This window comes from Oncorhynchus kisutch, linkage group LG10 (genome assembly GCF_002021735.2).
Source record: "Oncorhynchus kisutch isolate 150728-3 linkage group LG10, Okis_V2, whole genome shotgun sequence".
In the NCBI taxonomy this organism is placed as follows: Eukaryota; Metazoa; Chordata; class Actinopteri; order Salmoniformes; family Salmonidae; genus Oncorhynchus; species Oncorhynchus kisutch.
The window spans coordinates 64,882,981-64,906,345 of NC_034183.2; the positions used below are offsets into that span (position 1 = coordinate 64,882,981).

General features: G+C 42.5%; 1 protein-coding gene across 1 annotated transcript in view; it reads left to right on the forward strand.

The window, feature by feature from the left end:
• Window positions 1–375: 375 nt before the first annotated feature.
• LOC116352857 (voltage-dependent calcium channel gamma-2 subunit) overlaps window positions 376–23,365 on the forward strand; it is a 74,277-nt gene continuing 51,287 nt past the window's right edge. Inside the window, exon 1 of the mRNA XM_031834719.1 lies at window positions 376–2,472. Coding sequence (XP_031690579.1) covers window positions 2,247–2,472 — 226 coding nt within the window. The 5' untranslated portion in view covers window positions 376–2,246. The remainder of the gene's footprint in view (window positions 2,473–23,365) is intronic.

Here is a 23,365-nt window from a genome sequence, read left to right on the forward strand (position 1 = left end):
AGTTAAACAAATTATGATAGAGGGAGAGAAATTGGCACCCAAAGTCCCATCCAAGCTAGCACGAAAAATAGTAGTCACGCAATTCAGACTCAATCCAATAAATCATTTGGGGGATTATTTTAGGAACATTATGAGCACCATGAATAGACTATCATAAAAACCTGGGGTGGCGATAACCCAAAGCACGTCAGGGTTTATAATGCTAATGCATAAATATAAAATACAGTTCTCCATAATCCTTCAACCAGTTCTAACTAACCCCACCCCCATATTTTCACACACACACACACACACACACACACACACACACACACACACACGCACATATATACCCATACACACACAAAACCAGCCCGCAACCCCCGCACCCCCTACTCACCCCTCCCTCCACTCCAGAAATGGAATTAAAATCTTTAATAGGCTATCTTTCCAGCATCGGTGGACGAGCACTGTAGCCTACTAAAGCCAGAGTATAGCATCAGTCAATGTGGGAAGAAAATATACTCATAATCTTCAGCACTACAATCAGCATTCAAACACTGACATAAACCATCGTTTTAGAGGAGAAAACCTCAATTAAATGATTAGCGCTGACTCTGACATCCAGAATATACGGACTCCAATTTGCGCCCCTCTCAACGGCTCTGTGGATCGGTGCTGTTGGGTCGGCGTGGCGTGCTCTCGGTCTCTTCCTCCGGTTGTGTAATATTTTTCTAGCCCAGCTACACACTCCTACACCCTCAGAAGAAAAACTCCGCTGACATCTGAACGAGCAAGGGAAGGAACAGGGATTGGAACATATACTGTCGTTTTTTGCTTTGATTTGCAACTGAGTTTTCTATCAGATTATTTTTGATTTACATGGCGCAAGGGCTATGCAAGTGGGAAGGTTCTGGTTCCGGTTCTGGGTGTGATACAACCGTGCATTTGGATATCCAAGTAACAACAGTATTAACAGTGGTACCAAAACGGATCAGTTCCAGCGGCATCCCCAACTCCTCTTTCTCCTCTTCCCGGCTCTATGTCGAGTAATGGTCGGCTTGCCTTGCTGGATGCACCCCGCTCTCTCCGGATCGTCGACTGCACCCTTTCCAACCGCAAATCCCCATTTTCAGCGGACACCTTCAAAGAGCTAAGGGCTACATATGGAAACTGGGGATCAGAATTTTAGGAAAAAGGGAATCTAGCGTTTGTTTAATTTGTTTTCGACCTGATTTATCTGTTTCTTTCCAATTAATTGATTTATTCATTGGGCTTGATTTCTTTATTCCATTGTTGGTTGATATATCAAATTGATACAAGCCCTATAGTATTTTACTTTCTTATATAATATAGACCCCGGGAATATTTTCATTTGTTTCCACTGGACTTGAATCGTCCATTTATTTACAATTGCTTTTCTTATTTTCCATGTCCTTCATTTCCCGTCCCTGTTTCTCTCCTTGCTTTTCCACCTTGACTATAATAGCCCTGACATAGGGTTATTCAAACATAACTAAACATAAAATATATACAAATTCAACATTATATGCCAACAATAATTGTCATTCATTTCGCAACCAAGAGACGTATTGACTTGCCAGGCAGGATTGTTGTAAGCCTACCATTACTCTAACACCACTCTTCTCTTCATCCATTTCAGCTCATATTCATTCAGTGCTGTCCATAAAATAGTACTTATCTGCTAACCTTGCACATCAAGAAACACATTGCCAGCGATCTACATGTGTTAAATGCTACATTGTAAAGCATGAGACAAAAGCTAGTCTCAAAGCCTAATAGCCTACTGAATTTTGATTGAGGCTATCCCATTTTTCCATTTATATTACACTCTCTCTACCTATCACTTACTGTGATTGTATATTATACATAATATTATCTTTACATTAGTAGGTTTATGCTGCAACTGCCAGTGTAGGCTAGTTGTAGTCATAGGGATAACAGTTGACGCTATAGTCCATTTTAGAGGCCATTACCTTGTCCATAATTCTTATATTTGGGGTAATATTTAGTAATAACCCATCTGGGGAGAGAGACACTGCGTCCTCCTCCACAAACTACCCTAAAAGACAACCCAATTTCTCTTAGTCAGTCCTCACCCAAACGCAACCATAAGGTTCCTACCGCATCCACCTCCTTCCCCCTCCTTTCGTTCAAATATATCCCATTTTTTTAGTTTGGTTTGGTCCCGTAAATTTTCAAATATTTATTTCCTATATATCAAGAGGAAAGGGGGTCCCCCTTTCATGGAATGTGGAAATATGGGTCTGTTTGACCGCGGAGTTCAGATGCTATTGACCACGGTCGGCGCATTTGCCGCCTTCAGTCTCATGACCATCGCGGTTGGCACGGACTACTGGCTGTACTCGCGCGGCACGTGCAAGTCAAAGTCGGTCAGCGATAACGAGACCAGCAAGAAGAACGAAGAGGTGATGACCCATTCGGGATTGTGGAGGACGTGTTGCTTAGAAGGTAATTGAGCCACATGCTTTTGGCAGTCACTTTATTTTCTATATGTCAGTATACCATAGTGGTTACATTTGAACCTTTGGCTACATGTAGTAAAACCTATACCATTTGTTGACGTTATAACTTTTATCCCCTCCTTTGCTTTTCTACTGACAAATGCTATGTGGATCAGGTTTATCTTAAGCCCCATACAGTGTATCAAACACAGAATTGGGCCAATGAACTACTGTAAGAACCCTCCATTTCACACCTCTTAGGCCTATACACAATCCCCAAGTGACACCTTCAAAACATGACTTTTCTACATTCTTTGCCACCAGTCGATTGTATTGTTCAAAACAGCACCAAGTGACCATGCCATTCTTCAAACATTTCTAATTGTGATAACATATGATAATGACCAGTGCACAAGAGCAACAGAGAGTCAGCCATTCCTGCCAAAGGTCTATTTCCATCCAGACCCCACGTTTGACCTCTGGATGATGTGGTGCCTTAACAGTGCTTGTCATTTACCCTTTGACCTGGCAGTGCTTAGTATTTTCTGAGTTGTCAAACACAGTCACCTCTCAAGCGCAGGTTCAAGACCACCTCCCACGTCTTGACTTGACACACAGCGGGGTCTTGTTTCCTGTCATGCTCTGGCGGAGGCGTCAGATGCTGACTTTGAGCGTAACCTTGTGAGGTTACGCAGCGTTACATCTTCTTAGCAGAGAGATTCACGCAGGCCTCCTGTCTCTCTGCACACTCCTCTGTCATTTGATAAGCAGTAAGCAGTCAGTCTCAGGTCAGTTCTCTGCTCTAACAGCCTGAGGTGAAGTCAGTCCCAGGAAGTGGTTGATGAAAATAATGTCAGTGCCACTCAACTGTAAAGATCTGATGATTTGAACTCTTCAAAATGTGTATGTTTGCACAGAATAAAGTTGTGTTTTTTGGCATGTTAAATTCACATTGGCAAAAATGTATAAAAAAATTGGAAATTACAGGGATGTTTTTTTATTTAGAGAGTTTCCTGGGCAATAAAAGTACTGTTGTATGTTAATGTATTAATCAACATTACTGGGTGATTTTGGCCATATCTGTCAGGGCAGCTTAAGCATCTGCTTAAGGTTTGTTGAAGGACTGTCTGACACCCTGCAGCTACCCTTTCCAGGAGCTCTCTGCATCTGTTCTCCTGTGCTAGCCAGGACATACAGTGGGAGAGACATTTTAGGTGTCAATGTGACCCTTCACGGGTTAACTACAGCTGTGGAGAGGTTTTCAAAGACTAGAGGTTTTTAACCTCTGTTGAAAATTCACACTTATCTGTGAAGGTGGAGAAAATCAGTGGTGTGATATGACTGGCCTTTGCCTTAGTCAGGCTGTTATGTAATTAACAGACAGTTGTTCATAGTCCAGACCTGACCAAAATCTCCTATACTTGGCACAAGGTGAATTACAATTACAAAGCCCATATGCCGCAGCTTCTCTTTTGTGGCAAGATAACAGCCACCCTCCTTTGAATTGGTGATCCAAATCGCAGGAAATAAACACTGATTTGTAATTTGCGATTCATGAATGGTCTCAGGCCTTGATGAGGGGAGGAAGCGGAGAACGGCACCATCGCATTTACACATCGAGGTCAGATTCATTTGAATACCAATCCAAACGACTTCCTGCTGTGGAAATTGGGCTTAAAAAAACGCAATCGGGTAAATTTATTCATGGGTAATTAGCACAATTTATACCGAAATCTGTGATATTGAAAAATAGGAAGTAAACTGCAGAGCCGGATCCAGCTGCAGTGGAGTATAAGCAGCAGCTCAGCCACAAGAAGCTCCTGCTACAGACCAGGTGTGGTGCTGCTATGTCTGCCATCTCAGGTGGATACTGTAACTACAGCATGACGAGGTTCATGCCAATGCTGAAATCAAGTGGGTACTTTGTATGGAGAATCATCATCCTACACCTTGTGTCTCATATATCGGTAGCTACCTTGTTGCGATGGATGATGATGCATCCTGTCTGTATCACAACTGACAATGCAGACAGTGATTTGCTGTAGCCCAGCTCTGGCCCACTCATACAGCTCATGTTGTGTGCCCAGGTGGGCGAGGGGTTGTGTTTGTTTAATCAGCTCCTGGAGAGGAGAGCCACTGATCACAGAGGGGAATGCCCACACAACCATCTACCACTCTACTGCTCACTCCAGTCACTGTAATCCCATACATAGCCTCACCCATGAGAAACTAGCCATACAGGCTGAGAGTGTGTGTGTGTGTGTGTGTGTGTGTATGTGTGTGTGTGTGTGTGTGTGTGTGCGTGCGTGCGTGCGTGTGTGTGTATGCATGTTTGTGTGAAGGTAGAGGCACTTCTCACTGATCTCTCCTCCAGTGAACATTCAGGTCCTTTTCCCTCTCCAGCACTGGAAAGAGAGTGGAGCACTTCGATGGTTCCATAAAATATGGTTTATATAGATTTTGTAGATTTACACTTGTTTTCACTAGTCGCCTGTGCTATCAGTCATACTGAAAATGCAATAGCATATGCCATTGCCAAAGCATGCGATTCATTTGTGAAATCTCATATTGCCCTTGGAGCTGGTTCATATGAATGCTGAGTCCCTTGATCTGTTGCAGTATTTGATTCAATTGTCCTGACATCAGAGAAACCAAAATATGTGTGCTATCAGCAAAAATCTCTCCACAAGATTTGGCAACAATGTGCCCCTGGCTTACTATTTGGGCAAACAACATCTAACAGGAGTAACACAGTCCATTACGAGGAATGTCAAAGATTAGAGTTCAGCATACATCACAGTTCTATGCTTGCTTCACTCATTCACATCAAATGAGACGCAGTCATTTTAATATGTTTTGTATTGTAATGTGCACTGTATTATACAGTATATTGTATTATGTAGGTGGGTGGCCTTGTGAGAGCCAGAACGGCTCATAGGGCAGGAGTCATCTCCTGTTTCTGAAGCATGAGGTAGAGGCAGGAGGTTATGTAGTACTATGTAGTGTTATGTATGTTATTCACATTTACATGTTAGTCAGTTAGCAGACGCTCTTATCCACAGTGACTTACAGTACATATATGTTCATACATTTTCGTACGGGTCCCCAAGGGTATCAAACCCACAAACCATGCTCTACCAACAGGGGGATTATGTAGGAGGATTATGTATATTATATTATGAATTTTAGATATTTTATTTGTTGTTTTGTTTCCTGTTTGGACACGAAGAAGAGTAATTAGGGATCCCAATACAATACTAAATACTACATTCCTCTTCTATAGTGAGAAATAAATATCAAAGACTACATTTTAAACACAGAGTTAAATCATTTGGAACCTCTATTGTCATAGGCACCCTAATATTTAAGATTTATAGTAGCAGTTATACTAGCTGTTATACTGTCAGTTATACTAGCTGTTATACAAGCAGTTATACTACCAGTTATACTGGCAGTTATAGTAGCTGTTATACGAGCAGTTATACTAGCAGTTAAACTAGCAGTTATACTAGCAGTTATACTAGCTGTTATACGAGCAGTTTTACTTGCAGTTATTCTAGCAGTTAATCTGTCAGTTTTACTAGCTGTTATACTGTCAGTTATACTAGCTGTTAAACTGTCAGTTAAACTGACTGTTATACTAGCAGTTATACTAGCTGTTATACTGTCAGTTTTACTGGCAGTTATAGTGTCAGTTATACTAGCTGTTATACTGTCAGTTATACTAGCTGTTATACTGTCAGTTATACTTGCTGTTATACGAGAAGTTACACTAGCTGCTATACTGTGAGTTATACTGTGAGTTATACTAGCTGTTATACTGTCCGTTATACTGGATGTTATACTAGCAGTTATACTAGCTGTTATGCTGTCAATTACACTGGCAGTTATACTAGCAGTTATACTAGCAGATATACTAGCTGTTATACTAGCAGTTATACTAGCTGTTATACTAGCTGTTATACTGGCAGTTATACTAGCTGTTATACTGGCAGTTATACTAGCTGTTATACTGTCAGTTATACTAGCAGTTTTACTGTCAGTTATACTAGCAGTTATACTGTCAGTTATACTAGCTGTTATACTGGCAGTTATACTGTCAGTTATACTAGCAGTTATACTAGCTGTTATACTGGCAGTTATACTAGCTATTATACTGTCAGTTATACTGTCAGTTATACTAGCAGATATACTAGCTGTTATACTAGCAGTTATACTAGCTGTTATACTAGCAGTTATACCAGCTGTTATACTGTCATAACTGCTAGTATAACTGACAGTATAACTGACAGCATAACTGCTAGTATAACTGACAGTATAACTGACAGTATAACAGCTAGTATAACTGCTAGTATAACAGTTATACTGACAGTTATAGTAGCTGTTATACTAGCTGTTATACTGGCAGTTATACTAGCAGATATCCTAGCAGATATACTAGCTGTTATACTGTCAGTTATACTAGCTGTTATACTAGAAGATGTACTAGCTGTTATACTAGCAGTTATACTAGCAGTTATACTAGCTGTTATACTAGCTGTTATACTGTCAGTTATACTGTCAGTTATACTGTCAGTTATACTAGCTGTTATGCTGTCAGTTATACTGGCAGTTATAATAGCTGTTATTCTGTCAGTTGTACTGGCAGTTATATTACCAGTTATACAACCAGTTATACTAGCGGTTATATTGTCAGTTGCACTGGCAGTTATACTAGCTGTTATACTGGCAGTTATACTAGCAGTTTTACTAGCTGCTATACTGTCAGCTATACTAGCTGTTATACTAGCAGTTATACTAGCTGTTATACTGTCAGTTATACTGGCTGTCATACTGGCAGTTATACGATCAGTTATACTAGCTGTGATACTGGCAGTTATACGATCAGTTATACTAGCTGTGATACTGTCAGTTATACTAGCTGTTATACTAGCAGTTATACTAGCTGTTATACTGTCAGTTATACTAGCAGTTATACCGGCAGTTATACTGGCAGTTATACTACCAGTCATACTGGCAGTTATACTAGCAGTTTTACTAGCTGCTATACTGTCAGCTATACTAGCTGTTATACTAACAGTTATACTGGCAGTTATAGTAGTTGTTATACTAGCTGTTATACAGGCAGTTATACTAGCAGATATACTAGCAGATATACTAGCTGTTATACTAGCAGTTGTACTAGCTGTTATACTGTCAGTTATACTAGCTGTTATACTAGAAGATGTACTAGCTGTTATACTAGCAGTTATACTAGCGGTAATACTAGCTGTTATACTGTCAGTTATACTAGCTGTTATACTGTCAGTTATACTGGCTGTTATACTAGCAGGTATACGATCAGTTGTACTAGCTGTTATACTGTCAGTTATACTAGTTGTTATACTAGCAGCTATACTACCAGTTATACTAGCTGTTATACTGTCAGTTATACTAGCTGTTAAACTGTCAGTTATACTGGCTGTAATACTAGCAGATATACTACCAGTTATACTAGCTGTTATACTGTCAGTTATACTAGCTGTTAAACTGTCAGTTATACTGGCTGTTATACTAGCAGCTATACTACCAGTTATACTAGCTGTTATACTAGCTGTTATACTGTCAGTTATACTAGCTGTTATACTGTCAGTTATACTGGCTGTTATACTAGCAGGTATACGATCAGTTGTACTAGCTGTTATACTGTCAGTTATACTAGTTGTTATACTAGCAGCTATACTACCAGTTATACTAGCTGTTATACTGTCAGTTATACTAGCTGTTAAACTGTCAGTTATACTGGCTGTAATACTAGCAGATATACTACCAGTTATACTAGCTGTTATACTGTCAGTTATACTAGCTGTTAAACTGTCAGTTATACTGGCTGTTATACTAGCAGCTATACTACCAGTTATACTAGCTGTTATACTAGCTGTTATACTGTCAGTTATACTAGCTGTTAAACTGTCAGTTATACTGGCTGTTATACTAGCAGTTATACTAGCTGTTTTGCTGTCAGTTATACTAGCAGTTATACTGGCAGTTATAGTAGCTGTTATACAAGCTGGTATACTGGCAGTTATACTAGCAGATATACTAGCTGTTATACTAGCAGTTATACTGTCAGTTATGCTAGCAGCTGTACTAGCTGTTATACTGTCAGTTATACTAGCTGTTATACTGTCAGTTATCCTGGCTGTTATTCTAGCAGTTATACTAGCTGTTATGCTGTCGGTTATACTGGCAGTTATACTAGCTGTTATACTGGCAGTTGTACTGGCAGTTATACTAGCTGTTATACTAGCAGTTATAGAAGCTGTTATACTAGCTGTTTTACTGGCAGTTATATTAGCAATTATACTGGCAGTTATATTAGCAATTATACTGGCAGTTATACTAGGTGTTATAATAGCAGTTATACTAGCTGTTATACTAGCAGTTATACTAGCTGTTATACTAGCTGTTATACTAGCAGTTATAGAAGCTGTTATACTAGCTGGTATACTGGCAGTTATAGTAGCTGTTATACTAGCTGTTATACTAGCTGTTATACTGTCCGTTATACTAGCAGTTATGCTGGCAGTTATACTAGCAGTTATTCTAGCTGTTATACTGTCAGTTATACTATCTGTAATACTGGCAGTTATACTAGCTGTTATACTGTCAGTTATACTGTCAGTTATACTAGCAGATATACTAGCTGTTATATTAGCAGTTATCCTAGCTGTTATACTGTTAGCTATACTAGCTGTTATACTGTCAGTTATACTAGGTGTTATACTGTCAGTTTTACTAGCTGTTATACTGGCAGTTATACTGGCAGTTATACAAGCTGTTATACTGTCAGTTATACTAGCTGTTATACTGTCAGTTATACTAGCAGTTATACTAGCTGTTATACTGTCAGTTATACTGGCTGTTATACTTGCAGTTATACTGGCAGTTATACTAGCAGTTATTCTAGCAGATATACTAGCTGTTATACTAGCAGTTATACTAGCTGTTATACTGTTAGTTATACTAGCTGTTATACTGTCAGTTATACTAGGTGTTATACTGTCAGTTTTACTAGCTGTTATACTGGCAGTTATACTAGCAGGTATACTAGCTGTTATACTAGCAGTTATATTAGCTGTTATACTGTCAGTTATACTACCTGTTATACTAGCATTTATACTGGCAGTTATACTAGCAGATATACTAGCTGTAATGCTAGCAGTTGTACTAGCTCTTATACTGTCAGTTATACTAGCAGTTATACTAGCAGTTATACTGGCAGTTATAGTAGCTGTTATACTAGCTGTTATACTAGCTGGTATACTGGCAGTTATACTACCAGTTATACTAGCTGTTATACTAGCAGTTATACTACCAGTTATACTAGCTGTTATACTAGCTGTTATACTGTCAGTTATACTAGCAGTTATACTATATGTTATACTAGCAGTTATACTAGCTGTTATACTGTCAGTTATACTGGCTGTTATACTGTCAGTTATACTTCCAGTTATACTAGCTGTTATACTGTCAGTTATACTAGCTGTTATACTGGCAGTAATACTAGCTGTTATACTAGCAGTTATACTAGCTCTTATACGGGCAGTTATACTAGCTGTTATACTGGTAGTTATACTGGCAGTATTACTAGCAGTTATACTAGCAGTTATACTATCGGTTTTACTACCAGTTATACTAGCTGTTATACTGTCAGTTATACTAGCAGATATACTAGCTGTTATACTAGCAGTCACACTGCCAGTTATACTAGCTGTTATACTGGCAATTGTACTGGTAGTTATACTCACAGTTATACTAGCAGTTATACTGGCAGTTGTACTGGCAGTTATACTAGCAGGTATACTGGCAGTTGTACTAGCAGTTATACTGGCAGTTATACTGGCTGGCAGGTATACTGGCAGTTATACTAGCAGTTATACGAACAGTTATACTAGCATTTATACTGGCAGTTATACTGGCCTATGCTTTGGAAGCCTTTGCAAACTAGTCTGTGTATTATTGTTATACTGAGGCAGAGCCATACAAAGGGGATGAGGTAGGGGGATTTGTCTGGGGCTATGTTCTGTGTGTGTTAAGCATACGGTAAACATGTGTGGTGCTAATGGATTGAGCCCCAGAGGGAGGGGGGAACACTGCTCCATTCTGTCTGGGCTGGGCGACTGCCTACCGGAGCATCCACGTCAGTCGGCACGGCCCCCTCTCCTCACAGCCAGGTATAGCACACCGCTACTCCTCGCTCCACGCTAATCTGCCCCATTCATCTTCATTAGAGCGCCCCCCTCTGCCTCGGCTATAGTAGGAGAAACGGAGGAAGGGAGGAGGGGGGGGGGGGGGGGGGCAGGAGGTGCAAAAGAAGATGGGAAAATCCTTTGACAAAAGAGGGCTACTTTGGTGGCTGTGTTTCCCCCTCTTTCCCCGTATCACCTGTTGTATGAGTGGTTTTCTTCAGTAAGACCAATAATTCACCCCCTGCCTCGGGGTTCACTGGCAGAGCCGTTTCCCATGAAGGACTATCAGCAATAGAGGGAATAAATGTGCTTTGTTCGCCTCGATGCAGTTTGGAAGAGTAGTCCAATGCTTTGTGATGCCATATGAATGAAAATATATGGGGGCAGCTTTACCCTCTGCATGAAAAAAACTTGAAATCCACCCACTCTGTACCCTTTCCTGGTTTCTCAGTTGTGGAAATGGACTGGTGCTGAAGAGAATGCATGTAGGATGATTGAGGAAATGAATGACCAAACTCCAGGACTTGTTCGTGTGGCCTCCCTCGGTTCCTTCCTGTCAATCACCTTGAGACTATACCCGTGTGTGTGTACAGGCACGGTATCATATGGTTTTCTACATGAGTAAGTGGGTGTAGCGTTTTGACCAGGTGGGAGTAATCTTCTAGTGTTTTCTCCATGTGTATGTTTTTGTTGGTGTATGTGTGTTTGAGCCTGAGCACTTGTTTGTGTGTGTGTACACGTTTGTGTGTGTGTCTGTGTGTGTGGGTGTGCGTGTGAATGTTTACACACGCGTGTGCGTACATGCATGTGTATATATCCGGCGTGTATGTGTGTGTGTATGTGTGTGTGTGTGTGTGTGTGTGTGTGTAAGAGAGAGACCCAGAATGAGAGATAGTGCAGAGATTGTTGGGCTGGGCAGTGCCAGTGCTCCAGAGCAGGATTAGTCTCATAGTCCAATCAGATAAGGATTACACCGGCTGGCACAGGCCCACCCAGGCTAATGACCCGACCCTAAAGTGGCATTAGGCTGTATTATGACACGGCTCCACTGTACACCCAGATGCATGAACAGGATAACATGCCCGCATATCCGCCATCAAGGAACCCAAGCGTAGCCACGCACACCAGTGTACTGGATGGCCATATCAAGTTGAATACAGAGTACTATATCCGTGGCAATTCAGAGTGGTCTGGTCTTCAACCACTTGTTGAGATAGGGGCAATAGGGGTTCATGGACAAATCCTCCCTTAGTGTTTCATTGGACTGGCTATCCACACTCGGAGGGTTGTGAAATGACATCTGCCCCAGTCACATCCCTCCTCTCAGCTGCTATCTAAGTGACTGGGCTCTATTGCACTCTCCCAGAGCCCATAGATAGATGTGATTCATTTTGCTCGGACCTGTCTGCCTCTGTGGTTACAGTAGCTCTGCTGGGACTGCAGACAGACACTACTGGTCTGGACTGTTTTATATTGGCCACTAAGGCCTGATTATTACTCAATCACCTTCATTACAGTAGTGCAGTGTCTGTGGTGTCAGTCTGTCTGTCATTGTCCCACTGTGGAGATGGCCATGTACTGTAGTTCTACTCCTTTATAATGTACTGTCCATTGCCTTGGAGTTTCATCTTATTGGAGAGAGAGTGAATAGTGGGAGTGATTATGGTTCAGTACAGTCTTATATGCTGTTGCAGTGTTTTGGTCATGTGTAGGTCAATCACTAAGCCCCTCCTTTCTGACATTATAACATGCTTTAGTACAGTGAAGGTTATATCACTTTCCTATCTGGTTTTCTCATTCTCATTCTATGCTCCAGTATAGTGGAGGTGTGTAGTATGTAGGAGTCTCCATGCTATTCTGAATCTCGCCTCCCCCACACTTAGCTAACTGTACCTGCCAGAGAAGGCCTCTCCTGGCTTGGCAGGGGTGTGAAGCGACATAATCCTCATCTCCATCTCCTCCATGTGCCCGTGTTTTGTGATGGGCTATGGAGGGGGAGATGCCATAGGAATTGGTTTAGGGTATGATTAATGGCATGATGGCTTTGATCGATGGGAGACGTGCTTAAACTTTGGTAGACCTGTCCCATAATAGCCGCCCTCCTGCACGCCCCCCTGCCTGCCCGCCTGCCTGCCCACCTGCCTGCCTACCCACCTGCCTGCCTGCCCGCCTGCCCACCTGCCTGCCCGCCTGCCCGCCTGCCCGCTCGCCTGCCTGCCTGCCCGCCCACCTGCCCACCTGCCTGGCCCATACCCTGGGCCAGTAATACCCTGGGACAGTCATACTCTGGGCCTGTCATACCCTGGGACAGTCATTATACCGTGGGACAGTCATCACACCCTGGGATAGTCATACCCTGGGATAGTCATACCCTGTGCCAGTCACACCCTGTGCCAGTCATACCCTGTGCCAGTCACACCCTGGGCCAGTAACACCCTGTGCCAGTCACACCCTGGGCTAGTCTCTGTAACACTATTGAATAGACAGGGGTCACTAGACTCTGGCTGCCAATAGATGTTATTGTAGCGATTACAGTTACTGTTGTAGTACACAAACTTGATGAAAATACATGTGATGCACTGGCACCAGAAACAGTGATATGAGACTGAAAGAAATGAATGTATCCTGGCAGGATATTGCATGGTTACAGGCACAAATAAATAGTTCACTGCTCCTAACAACACAGTAGTCTCTTACCTTGGTTCCACATCAGCGGCCATTTCCTTAAGCAGTGGAAATCTCCCAAAGAGACCCAATAGTAAATGATAATTAACCTCAGATACAATCCATTCATTTTAAGGAGGTGAGATCCACTCCTTTTTCCTGCGATAGTGAGGAGAAACTACAGCAATCTGCCTTTTGATTAATTGGTGGTGTCCACAGCGCAGTTCATTTGCCATCTATTACACCGTATTTGCTTTGTGTCAGCGCGGAGCCCAAACACACTGCATCATCCCGGAGAGTGGGAGTGGGTAGAGTTCTGTCTGCTCCCCAACACCCTGCCATACTGTATGGGGTGTGAGGTGAGCCTGCACCTGCACCTGAATCCAGTAAGACCAAGGCCCCGGTCCTTCACGGGGTTACGACTCCAGCCCTAGCACAACAGGCTCTCAGTGTTGCTGTGGAGAGGAGAATGAGATATTCCCACCTCTGTAGAACCCTCTTAGCACCTAGTGGGAAAGGTGCTGACAGCTCCACTCCCTGCCTGGTCCAGGTATATTTACTGTAGATAGCGTAACTCCAGTTTCATATACTCTGCAATCAATGTGTTTTAGGTATAACAATACAATGGAGCTAGACAGAGTTGTAATATGAGATGTACAGAGTTTTGAGGGTATTGGATTTCTGCACAGCTGAAGAGTTGAGTCCTGACTGCAGGGCAGACAGATAGAGTCATGATTTTGTTGTACTCACCTGAGCCCCTCGTTTCCTTTTTCATTGTCTATCGACCCGGGTCAGAGAGAGTAATGTCACATTTTGACAATGTTATTGACAAGTAACATTTGAGGTTGCAAAGGCAAATGGAAATCTTTCTCACAGCACACTGACTGAAGGTCTTCTGTGCCTTACCTCCTTTAAGGGGATGTTGGTGGTCTTGATTGTATGGGGGCCTGCAGAGGCCATACTGAGCTCTGACTGTGTGTTAATCTCCAAAGACGGGACTGGCCACTGTGTGTGTGTGTGTGTGTGTGTGTGTGTGTGTGTGTGTGTGTGTGTGTGTGTGTGTGTGTGTGTGTGTGTGTGTGTGTGTGTGTGTGTGTGTGTGTGTGTGTGTGTGTGTGTGTGTGTGTGCGTGCGTGCGTGCGTGCGTGCGTGCGTGCGTGCGTGCGTGCGTGCGTGCGTGCGTGCGTGCGTGCGTGTGTGTGTGTGCTCATGCATGTGTGTGCGTGGGGCTGTTCAGATGGTCCTGTTAACTACACCCCAGAGTGAGTTTTTACTGTAGCCGACAGAGCTGGCAGACCCCACTGTCACAGCAAATGGTGCTGTTGGGAAAACAAACACTTGTAATGAGACTCTATCTGTCAAATGAGACCATCAGAAACTGCTCCAAGCTAAGAAAAAAAATGGAAGGTGGTGATGTCACCGGCTGACTTGAGTGGGAGTAATGATGTTGACAAGGTCAAAGGGAGACTGCTGAACATTTCATCATTGGTAAAGAAAAGTATATATTTATAGTTATGCAATCCAAATATTTATTTTTAAACAGAAAAACATTATTAAAGCCATCCCATTTTAACCTACACAAACTTTGTGTAAGTTACACTCAATGTTATTTCAGAATGAATCTGTCCCAACTTTTATCTTACCTGTGAACTGTAGCTTTAGCAGTGACGGAGTGAGTTGGGGGTTAATCTGAAGGCTGATGATGGAATATGTTCTCTACAGGAAATGATGTAAACCTGGTGTCCAGGTATGGCTGACACTCGATTATTCATGTCTATGGAGGGATAATGTATGTGTTCTGACTCTGAAGCTCAGCCACAGCCTTAGCCAAAATGCTGACAACACATCTGATTTTCCTGAAGATGAAAGACAATGCTACGGTAATCTCCAGATCAGGTCAAATCAGGGAGTTTGTCAAAATGAAGGTGCTACGTACTGATGTAGCTGGGGATAAGGCTCTGCTAAATCACAGAGGAAGATGATGCAACACTTCCTGTCCAGCCCATCATGTTTAACCCCTTCTGTCCCACTCCTTTCTGTGTGTGTGTGTGTGTGTGTGTGTGTGTGTGTGTGTGTGTGTGTGTGTGTGTGTGTGTGTGTGTGTGTGTGTGTGTGTGTGTGTGTGTGTGTGTGTGTGTGTGTGTGTGTGTGTGTGTGTGTGTGTATGCTCATTGCCTGTGTGCACTAAGGAACAGTATGAATTTTGAATGGCGAGCAGCGTGGCTTTCCTTTGCTCTCTCAGATCGTTTTCCAGGACAGGAGTCTCTCATGAGTTCACAACAGCATGCACATGGCCTGCTCCTGTGCCATAACACACACACACATTCACAACCAGGAAGGAATTATTCTCTATCACAGCTAGTGTGCACCGCTACTCTTACTGACACGCATACCTGACAAACACATGCATACAGAGAGGGAGAAATACAGCAGCCTGTGCTTGAACCAGCCTAAAGGTGCTGTAACCACCATACCCCAGACCTGCTGGTCTCATGGTGCTGTAACCACCATACCCCAGACCTGCTGGTCTCATGGTGCTGTAACCACCATACCCCAGACCTGCTGGTCTCATGGTGCTGTAACCACCATACCCCAGACCTGCTGGTCTCATGGTGCTGTAACCACCATACCCAGACCTGCTGTTCTCATGTTGCTGTAACCACCATACCCCAGACCTGCTGGTCTCATGGTGCTGTAACCACCATACCCCAGACCTGCTGGTCTCATGGTGCTGTAACCACCATACCCCAGACCTGCTGGTCTCATGGTGCTGTAACCACCATACCCCAGACCTGCTGGTCTCATGGTGCTGTAACCACCATACCCCAGACCTGCTGGTCTCATGGTGCTGTAACCACCATACCCGAGACCTGCTGGTCTCATGGTGCTGTAACCACCATACCCCAGACCTGCTGGTCTCATGGTGCTGTAACCACCATACCCCAGACCTGCTGGTCTCATGGTGCTGTAACCACCATACCCAGACCTGCTGGTCTCATGGTGCTGTAACCACCATACCCCAGACCTGCTGGTCTCATGTTGCTGTAACCACCATACCCCAGACCTGCTGGTCTCATGTTGCTGTAACCACCATACCCCAGACCTGCTGGTCTCATGGTGCTGTAACCACCATACCCCAGACCTGCTGGTCTCATGGTGCTGTAACCACCATACCCCAGACCTGCTGGTCTCATGTTGCTGTAACCACCATACCCCAGACCTGCTGGTCTCATGTTGCTGTAACCACCATACCCCAGACCTGCTGGTCTCATGGTGCTGTAACCACCATACCCCAGACCTGCTGGTCTCATGGGGTTGCACAAGTCAAAAATGAACATATTGTATCAAAATGAAGCTAAGTTGCGATGATGGGCTGTAAGGAGCCTGGCTTTTATATTTTGTTTCCCCTCAGTACACCTCATATCACCTGTTGGAGAGCTCCGCGGCAGATGGCAGACAAAGGCTCAGAACACAACACTGTATTACTGTCGGCCTCAGTGTCTGCTACTGACAATGTCAGTATTACTTATACAATTGACTGAATATTTCACTGGCTCACTATATCTGTGTAGGAATGACATCCTACGGCAACGCTGTAGCCAAGTTAGCCACTGTGTCTACAGTGGAAAGGTGAGACTCTCACAAACACATACATGTTGGTTGTTTTGCTCTAGGACTCCCACAGGCCTCACAAGACTTGTCTGAAGGCCCTCGGTATCGGTTGGAAACATTAATAGAAGAACAGTATACTGTATATGGAGACGGTTTGCTGCCAAAAATAAGGGGTTAAATACATGTAAAAAACAAATGGTGGTCATTATATTTCTTATATCTCTCAGATAAGACAGACACTTCAGAACAAACTGCCTTGATGTTTTGGGGGGGGATTATCTGTTGTTCCATGGAGTAAATCTGTTATTCAATGCATTTGTATGGGCTAATATCAGTAAGGATCTTAATTAAGGCTACTATTGCTGAACTGGACACCAAAAATCGAGAGCAACATTCGAACGGTCGCTTCGCAGGGCCAGAGTATTGTGGACCTTGAGAAGGCTTCTGAATTCAACGCTGGTCGGATCGACGAGTTAGAGAAGCTATGTACGTCATTGCAGGATAGTGTGCAGAGGCTTTCTCTGAAAGTGGTTGACCTGAAAGGCCGATCCAGACGTAATAACCTTAGTGTGATTGGTCTGGCAGAGGGGGTGGAGGCGGGCTCTCGCCCCATCGACTTTGAAGGATGCAATGGGATCGGATCTTTTGGATCCCCAGCTGGACCGCGCACATCGCTCCCTTGTCCCAGTGCCTGGACCGGGCCAACGTCCTCGCCCAGTAATCATCTTTTGTCACAGTTTCAAGACCAAGGATCTTATCCTGCGTGAAGCTCGAATGAGGGGCAACCTGTCACATAAAGGGCATCCATTCCGTGTCTATGAGGATTATACGCCCGATGTGGCAAAGCACCGCGCCGGCTACAGAGATGTCATGACCAAACTCTACAAACTCCATCTTCGCCCAGCCTTGCTCTTCCCTGCAGGACTAAGAATTACCCCGAATTTTATTTTGTTTCGTTAATTCTTTTTCAATTCTTACATTATTCTTATTCCCATACCATTTATTTATTGCTTGCAGGGGACTGGGGGTGATGGTTGAGAAGGGGCAGACGCAGACACCTGGTTAGCAAGTTGATGTTTTGTGCCGTTCTGCCTTTGTCTAGCAGTAGGCCGCTTTCCCGACTAGATTCCCACCAGCCCTCTGTAGTGCTTGTGTCTGTGTAGGTGTGAGTACATATAATTATTATGTGTGCTTTATTATTATTTTCTCTTAGCATTTTAGTATTATGTATGTGAATATTTTAAATCAGTGTAGATTGTTATTCTGGGGTATGAATGTTTGTATGTGTGTATGTGTATATGTGCATATGGATGTACTGTATATACATATATACTGTATATATATTTTTTAAATATAAATATATTTTTGTGTGGGTGTATATGTATGTGGGTGTGTATATGTGTATATATGTGTGTGTGTGTGTGTGTGTGTGTGTGTGTGTGTGTGTGTGTGTGTGTGTGTGTGTGTGTGTGTGTGTGTGTGTGTGTGTGTGTGTATATATGTATGTATGTATATCTATATATATATATATTTATATATATAAAATATTTTATAAAGTTATTTTTATCTTAAAAAGGAAAGAAATATATATATTTTCTTTTCTTTTTTGATTGGGGGGGTACGTTTAATTTAGCAAAATCCTTGTTCCGATCTCCTGACCCACAATATGTAAAGGTACTGCTGTCTGTGTCGGTTGCGGATGGTTTATGTTTAGACCGGCATTGTTTAGCAATGTAATCTTGTGAGGCTATCTCTTGCTTATCTCAGGGATTGACCCAGGATGACGCTTAAGTGCGCAATATGTTTAATTTGCAACTTATTATGTTTAGGTTTAATAGATGCTAATTGAACACTTTATTCACTGGAGCCTCCTCAGTTCATATGTTAGGAGAAGTTCTAGGATAGTGAGAGGTGAACGTATAGTTGGGATTTTATTTTTGTTTTACTTCTTGTTCGAGGTCGCGGCGTGATTTTTTGGCATCGGCCAAACAATGTGTTTATTTTTGGGAAATTACGGGAACAGAGTGCGAATTAAAGGTGCTTGCAGGGGGCGAGGGGTTGGATGGATACTGCTCGGGTGTAGGTGCTACATACAGTGCCTTGCGAAAGTATTCGGCACCCTTGAACTTTGCGACCTTTTGCCACATTTCAGGCTTCAAACATAAAGATATAAAACTGTATTTTTTGGTGAAGAATCAACAACAAGTGGGACACAACCATGAAGTGGAACGACATTTATTGGATATTTCAAACTTTTTTAACAAATCAAAAACTGAAAAATTAGGCGTGCAAAATTATTCAGCCCCTTTACTTTCAGTGCAGCAAACTCTCTCCAGAAGTTCAGTGAGGATCTCTGAATGATCCAATGTTGACCTAAATGACTAATGATGATAAATACAATCCACCTGTGTGTAATCAAGTCTCCGTATAAATGCACCTGCACTGTGATAGTCTCAGAGGTCCGTTAAAAGCGCAGAAAGCATCATGAAGAACAAGGAACACACCAGGCAGGTCCGAGATACTGTTGTGAAGAAGTTTAAAGCCGGATTTGGATACAAAAAGATTTCCCAAGCTTTAAACATCCCAAGGAGCACTGTGCAAGCGATAATATTGAAATGGAAGGAGTATCAGACCACTGCAAATCTACCAAGACCTGGCCGTCCCTCTAAACTTTCAGCTCATACAAGGAGAAGACTGATCAGAGATGCAGCCAAGAGGCCCATGATCACTCTGGATGAACTGCAGAGATCTACAGCTGAGGTGGGAGACTCTGTCCATAGGACAACAATCAGTCGTATATTGCACAAATCTGGCCTTTATGGAAGAGTGGCAAGAAGAAAGCCATTTCTTAAAGATATCCATAAAAAGTGTCGTTTAAAGTTTGCCACAAGCCACCTGGGAGACACACCAAACATGTGGAAGAAGGTGCTCTGGTCAGATGAAACCAAAATTGAACTTTTTGGCAACAATGCAAAACGTTATGTTTGGCGTAAAAGCAACACAGCTCATCACCCTGAACACACCATCCCCACTGTCAAACATGGTGGTGGCAGCATCATGGTTTGGTCCTGCTTTTCTTCAGCAGGGACAGGGAAGATGGTTAAAATTGATGGGCAGATGGATGGAGCCAAATACAGGACCATTCTGGAAGAAAACCTGATGGAGTCTGCAAAAGACTTGAGACTGGGACGGAGATTTATCTTCCAACAAGACAATGATCCAAAACATAAAGCAAAATCTACAATGGAATGGTTCAAAAATAAACATATCCAGGTGTTAGAATGGCCAAGTCAAAGTCCAGACCTGAATCCAATCGAGAATCTGTGGAAAGAACTGAAAACTGCTGTTCACAAATGCTCTCCATCCAACCTCACTGAGCTCGAGCTATTTTGCAAGGAGGAATGGGAAAAAATGTCAGTCTCTCGATGTGCAAAACTGATAGAGACATACCCCAAGCGACTTACAGCTGTAATCGCAGCAAAAGGTGACGCTACAAAGTATTAACTTAAGGGGGCTGAATAATTTTGCACGCCACATTTTTCAGTTTCTGATTTGTTAAAAAAGTTTGAAATATCCAATAAATGTCGTTCCACTTCATGATTGTGTCCCACTTGTTGCTGATTCTTCACAAAAAAATACAGTTTTATATCTTTATGTTTGAAGCCTGAAATGTGGCAAAAGGTTGCAAAGTTCAAGGGGGCCGAATACTTTCACAAGGCACTGTACATAAAAAATTCTAACTTATTTGATATATGGAGGATCGCTAACCCTACGGGTAGGGAATACTCCTTTTACTCTCATGTTCACAATGTTTACACTCGAATTGACTACTTTTTGGTTGATGCTAAATTACTCCCCTATACCTGTAATGTGAGGTATCATGATATTATAATCTCGGACCACAGACCACTCACCTTCTCCCTGAGATTGGGTGACATTGTACCAAACAAGAGGGTCTGGAGGTTGAATCCTCAGCTCCTCACAGAACCAACATTCTGTGAACATCTTAAAGACCAAATTACATTTTTCTTTGATACCAACGACAACACAGAGATTTCCCCAGCATTATTGTGGGAAACACTGAAGGCTTATCTGAGATGCTGTATCATCTCCTTTCAGGCTGCCAGGAGTAGGCAAAACAGAGGAAAACTGGAAGAACTGGAGGGACAAATTCACTTACTGGATAAGGAGAATGCTAGCCATCCATCTATGGAGAAACATTTAAAAAATTACCTCTTTAAAATGTGAATATAATCAGATTCTCTCAGCTAAAATTGCTAAATCTTTTCTCTATGCCAAGCAAAAATATTTTGAGTTTGGTGACAAACCACACAAATTACTCGCCAGACAACTTCGAAAAAATGTGAGTGACCGAATGATTCACAAAGTTAAATCTGCATCTGGGGAATTACTCTCTTCCCCCAAAGACATCAATGACAGATTCCGTCAGTTTTATGAGACTCTATATACATCTAAAGCGGATCCTAGCCCCTTATTTATGCAAATCTTTTTGGAGGACTGTAATCCTCCTGCCCTGAACCAGGACGATTCTAACTTCCTGAATAAGGAAATATCTCTTGAAGAAATTCGAGAAACAATTAAATCTCTAAAGAGTGGCAAGACACCGGGCCCAGATGGATATCCTGGTGAATTCTATAAAACATTCAGTAACATGCTCTCTCCCTACCTGCACAAAATGTTGGTTCAGGCCAATGAGGATGGAGCTCTCCCATCTACTTTGGATGAAGCATTCATTACAGTTATAGTTAAGGGTAAAGATCCGGAAGAGGTAGGGTCATATAGACCAATATCTCTCCTTAATACAGACCAAAAGATTTTTAGCAAAAACTCTGGCTAACAGGCTTAGCACTTTAATTGGCAAATTGGTCCATTCGGATCAGTCCGGCTTTATCCCTAACAGAAACTCATTCTTCAATCTCAGGCGCCTCTTCAACATTATGTATTCTCAGAGGTTACCCAATGTGGACCTTGCCGTTATATCTCTTGATGCCGAAAAGGCCTTTGACCAAGTTGAGTGGCCCTATCTATTTAAGGTCCTACAGAAATGTAATATTGGAGATGGGTTCATAAATTGGATCCAGCCTTTATATAGGAACCCCTGTGCGAGAATACTCACTAACCAATCATTGTCGCCCCGATTTAACCTTTACAGAGGGACAAGGCAGGGTTGTGCGCTGTCGCCTATGCTCTTCGCCCTAATTATCGAACCTCTCGCTCGGGCGATTAGATCTCATACAGCAATACACGGCTATAATACTAAAGATACTCTAAATACGATTTCCCTATACGCAGATGACATCCTCCTCTGTTTAACAGAACTCCAGGCTAGTATTCCAGCTATTCTTGATGTGATCAATTTGTTTGGTACCTTCTCGGGAAACAGAATAAATTGGAACAAGAGTGAATTAATGCCCATACGGTTGCAAAACACCTCCTGGCTAGAACATCTCCCAGTTATCTTCAGAAAAATGTACCTACCTAGGAATTGTAGTTACCAAACAATACTCCTTACTATTTCAAGAGAATTTCCCCTCTCTGATGCAAAAACTCAAGGCAAACATACAATTTTGGAGAACTCTCCCAATTTCTCTGCTCGGAAGAATTAATGCCATTAAAATGGTCTTCCTCCCACAACTGCTCTACCTATACCAGAACATCCCAGTATTCATACCTAAATCCTTTCATAAACAACTGGACTCAATTATCAATCCTTTCATCTGGGATTATAAAACACACAGGATAGGTAAAAAACACCTCTGTAAATCCAAGATGGAAGGAGGATTGTCTCTCCCAAATTGTATTTTTTATTACTGGGCCGCTAACCTCCGCGTTGTTACGTTTCTGCTGGATGACGCACTTCCATCATCCAGCTGGCTCAGTATGGAGCGTGAGGAGTGTCACCCCTTCTCTATTGACGCTGTGATTTTGTCGCCTGTCAATCTGGAGATGTCACTTTATTGTAACAATCCTATTATACATAGCACAGTCCGAATCTGGAAGCAAATTAAAGTCCACTTTGAGCTTAGACCAATGTCATTCATGCTCCCTGTCTCCAGGAATCCCTCCTTTGCCCCCTCTAACCTTGATAACACCTTTGAGCGATGGGGAGAGCTGGGGATGAGTACCATAGGGGATTTATATGTAGAAGGGACCTTTGCTTTCTTGGAGTTGCTGAGGGAAACTTATAATCTTCCCAGAAGTATTTTTTTCAGATACCTACAAATTAGAGACTATGTTAGAAAACACCTCCCAACATTTGAGAATGCTAAACCTTCCATGTTTGACGGATGCAAAACAATATGCCCCACCTCAGACAAACTGATATCGCGTCTATATGATGCTTTTCAATCTGTTAGCACACGTTCTACAGAT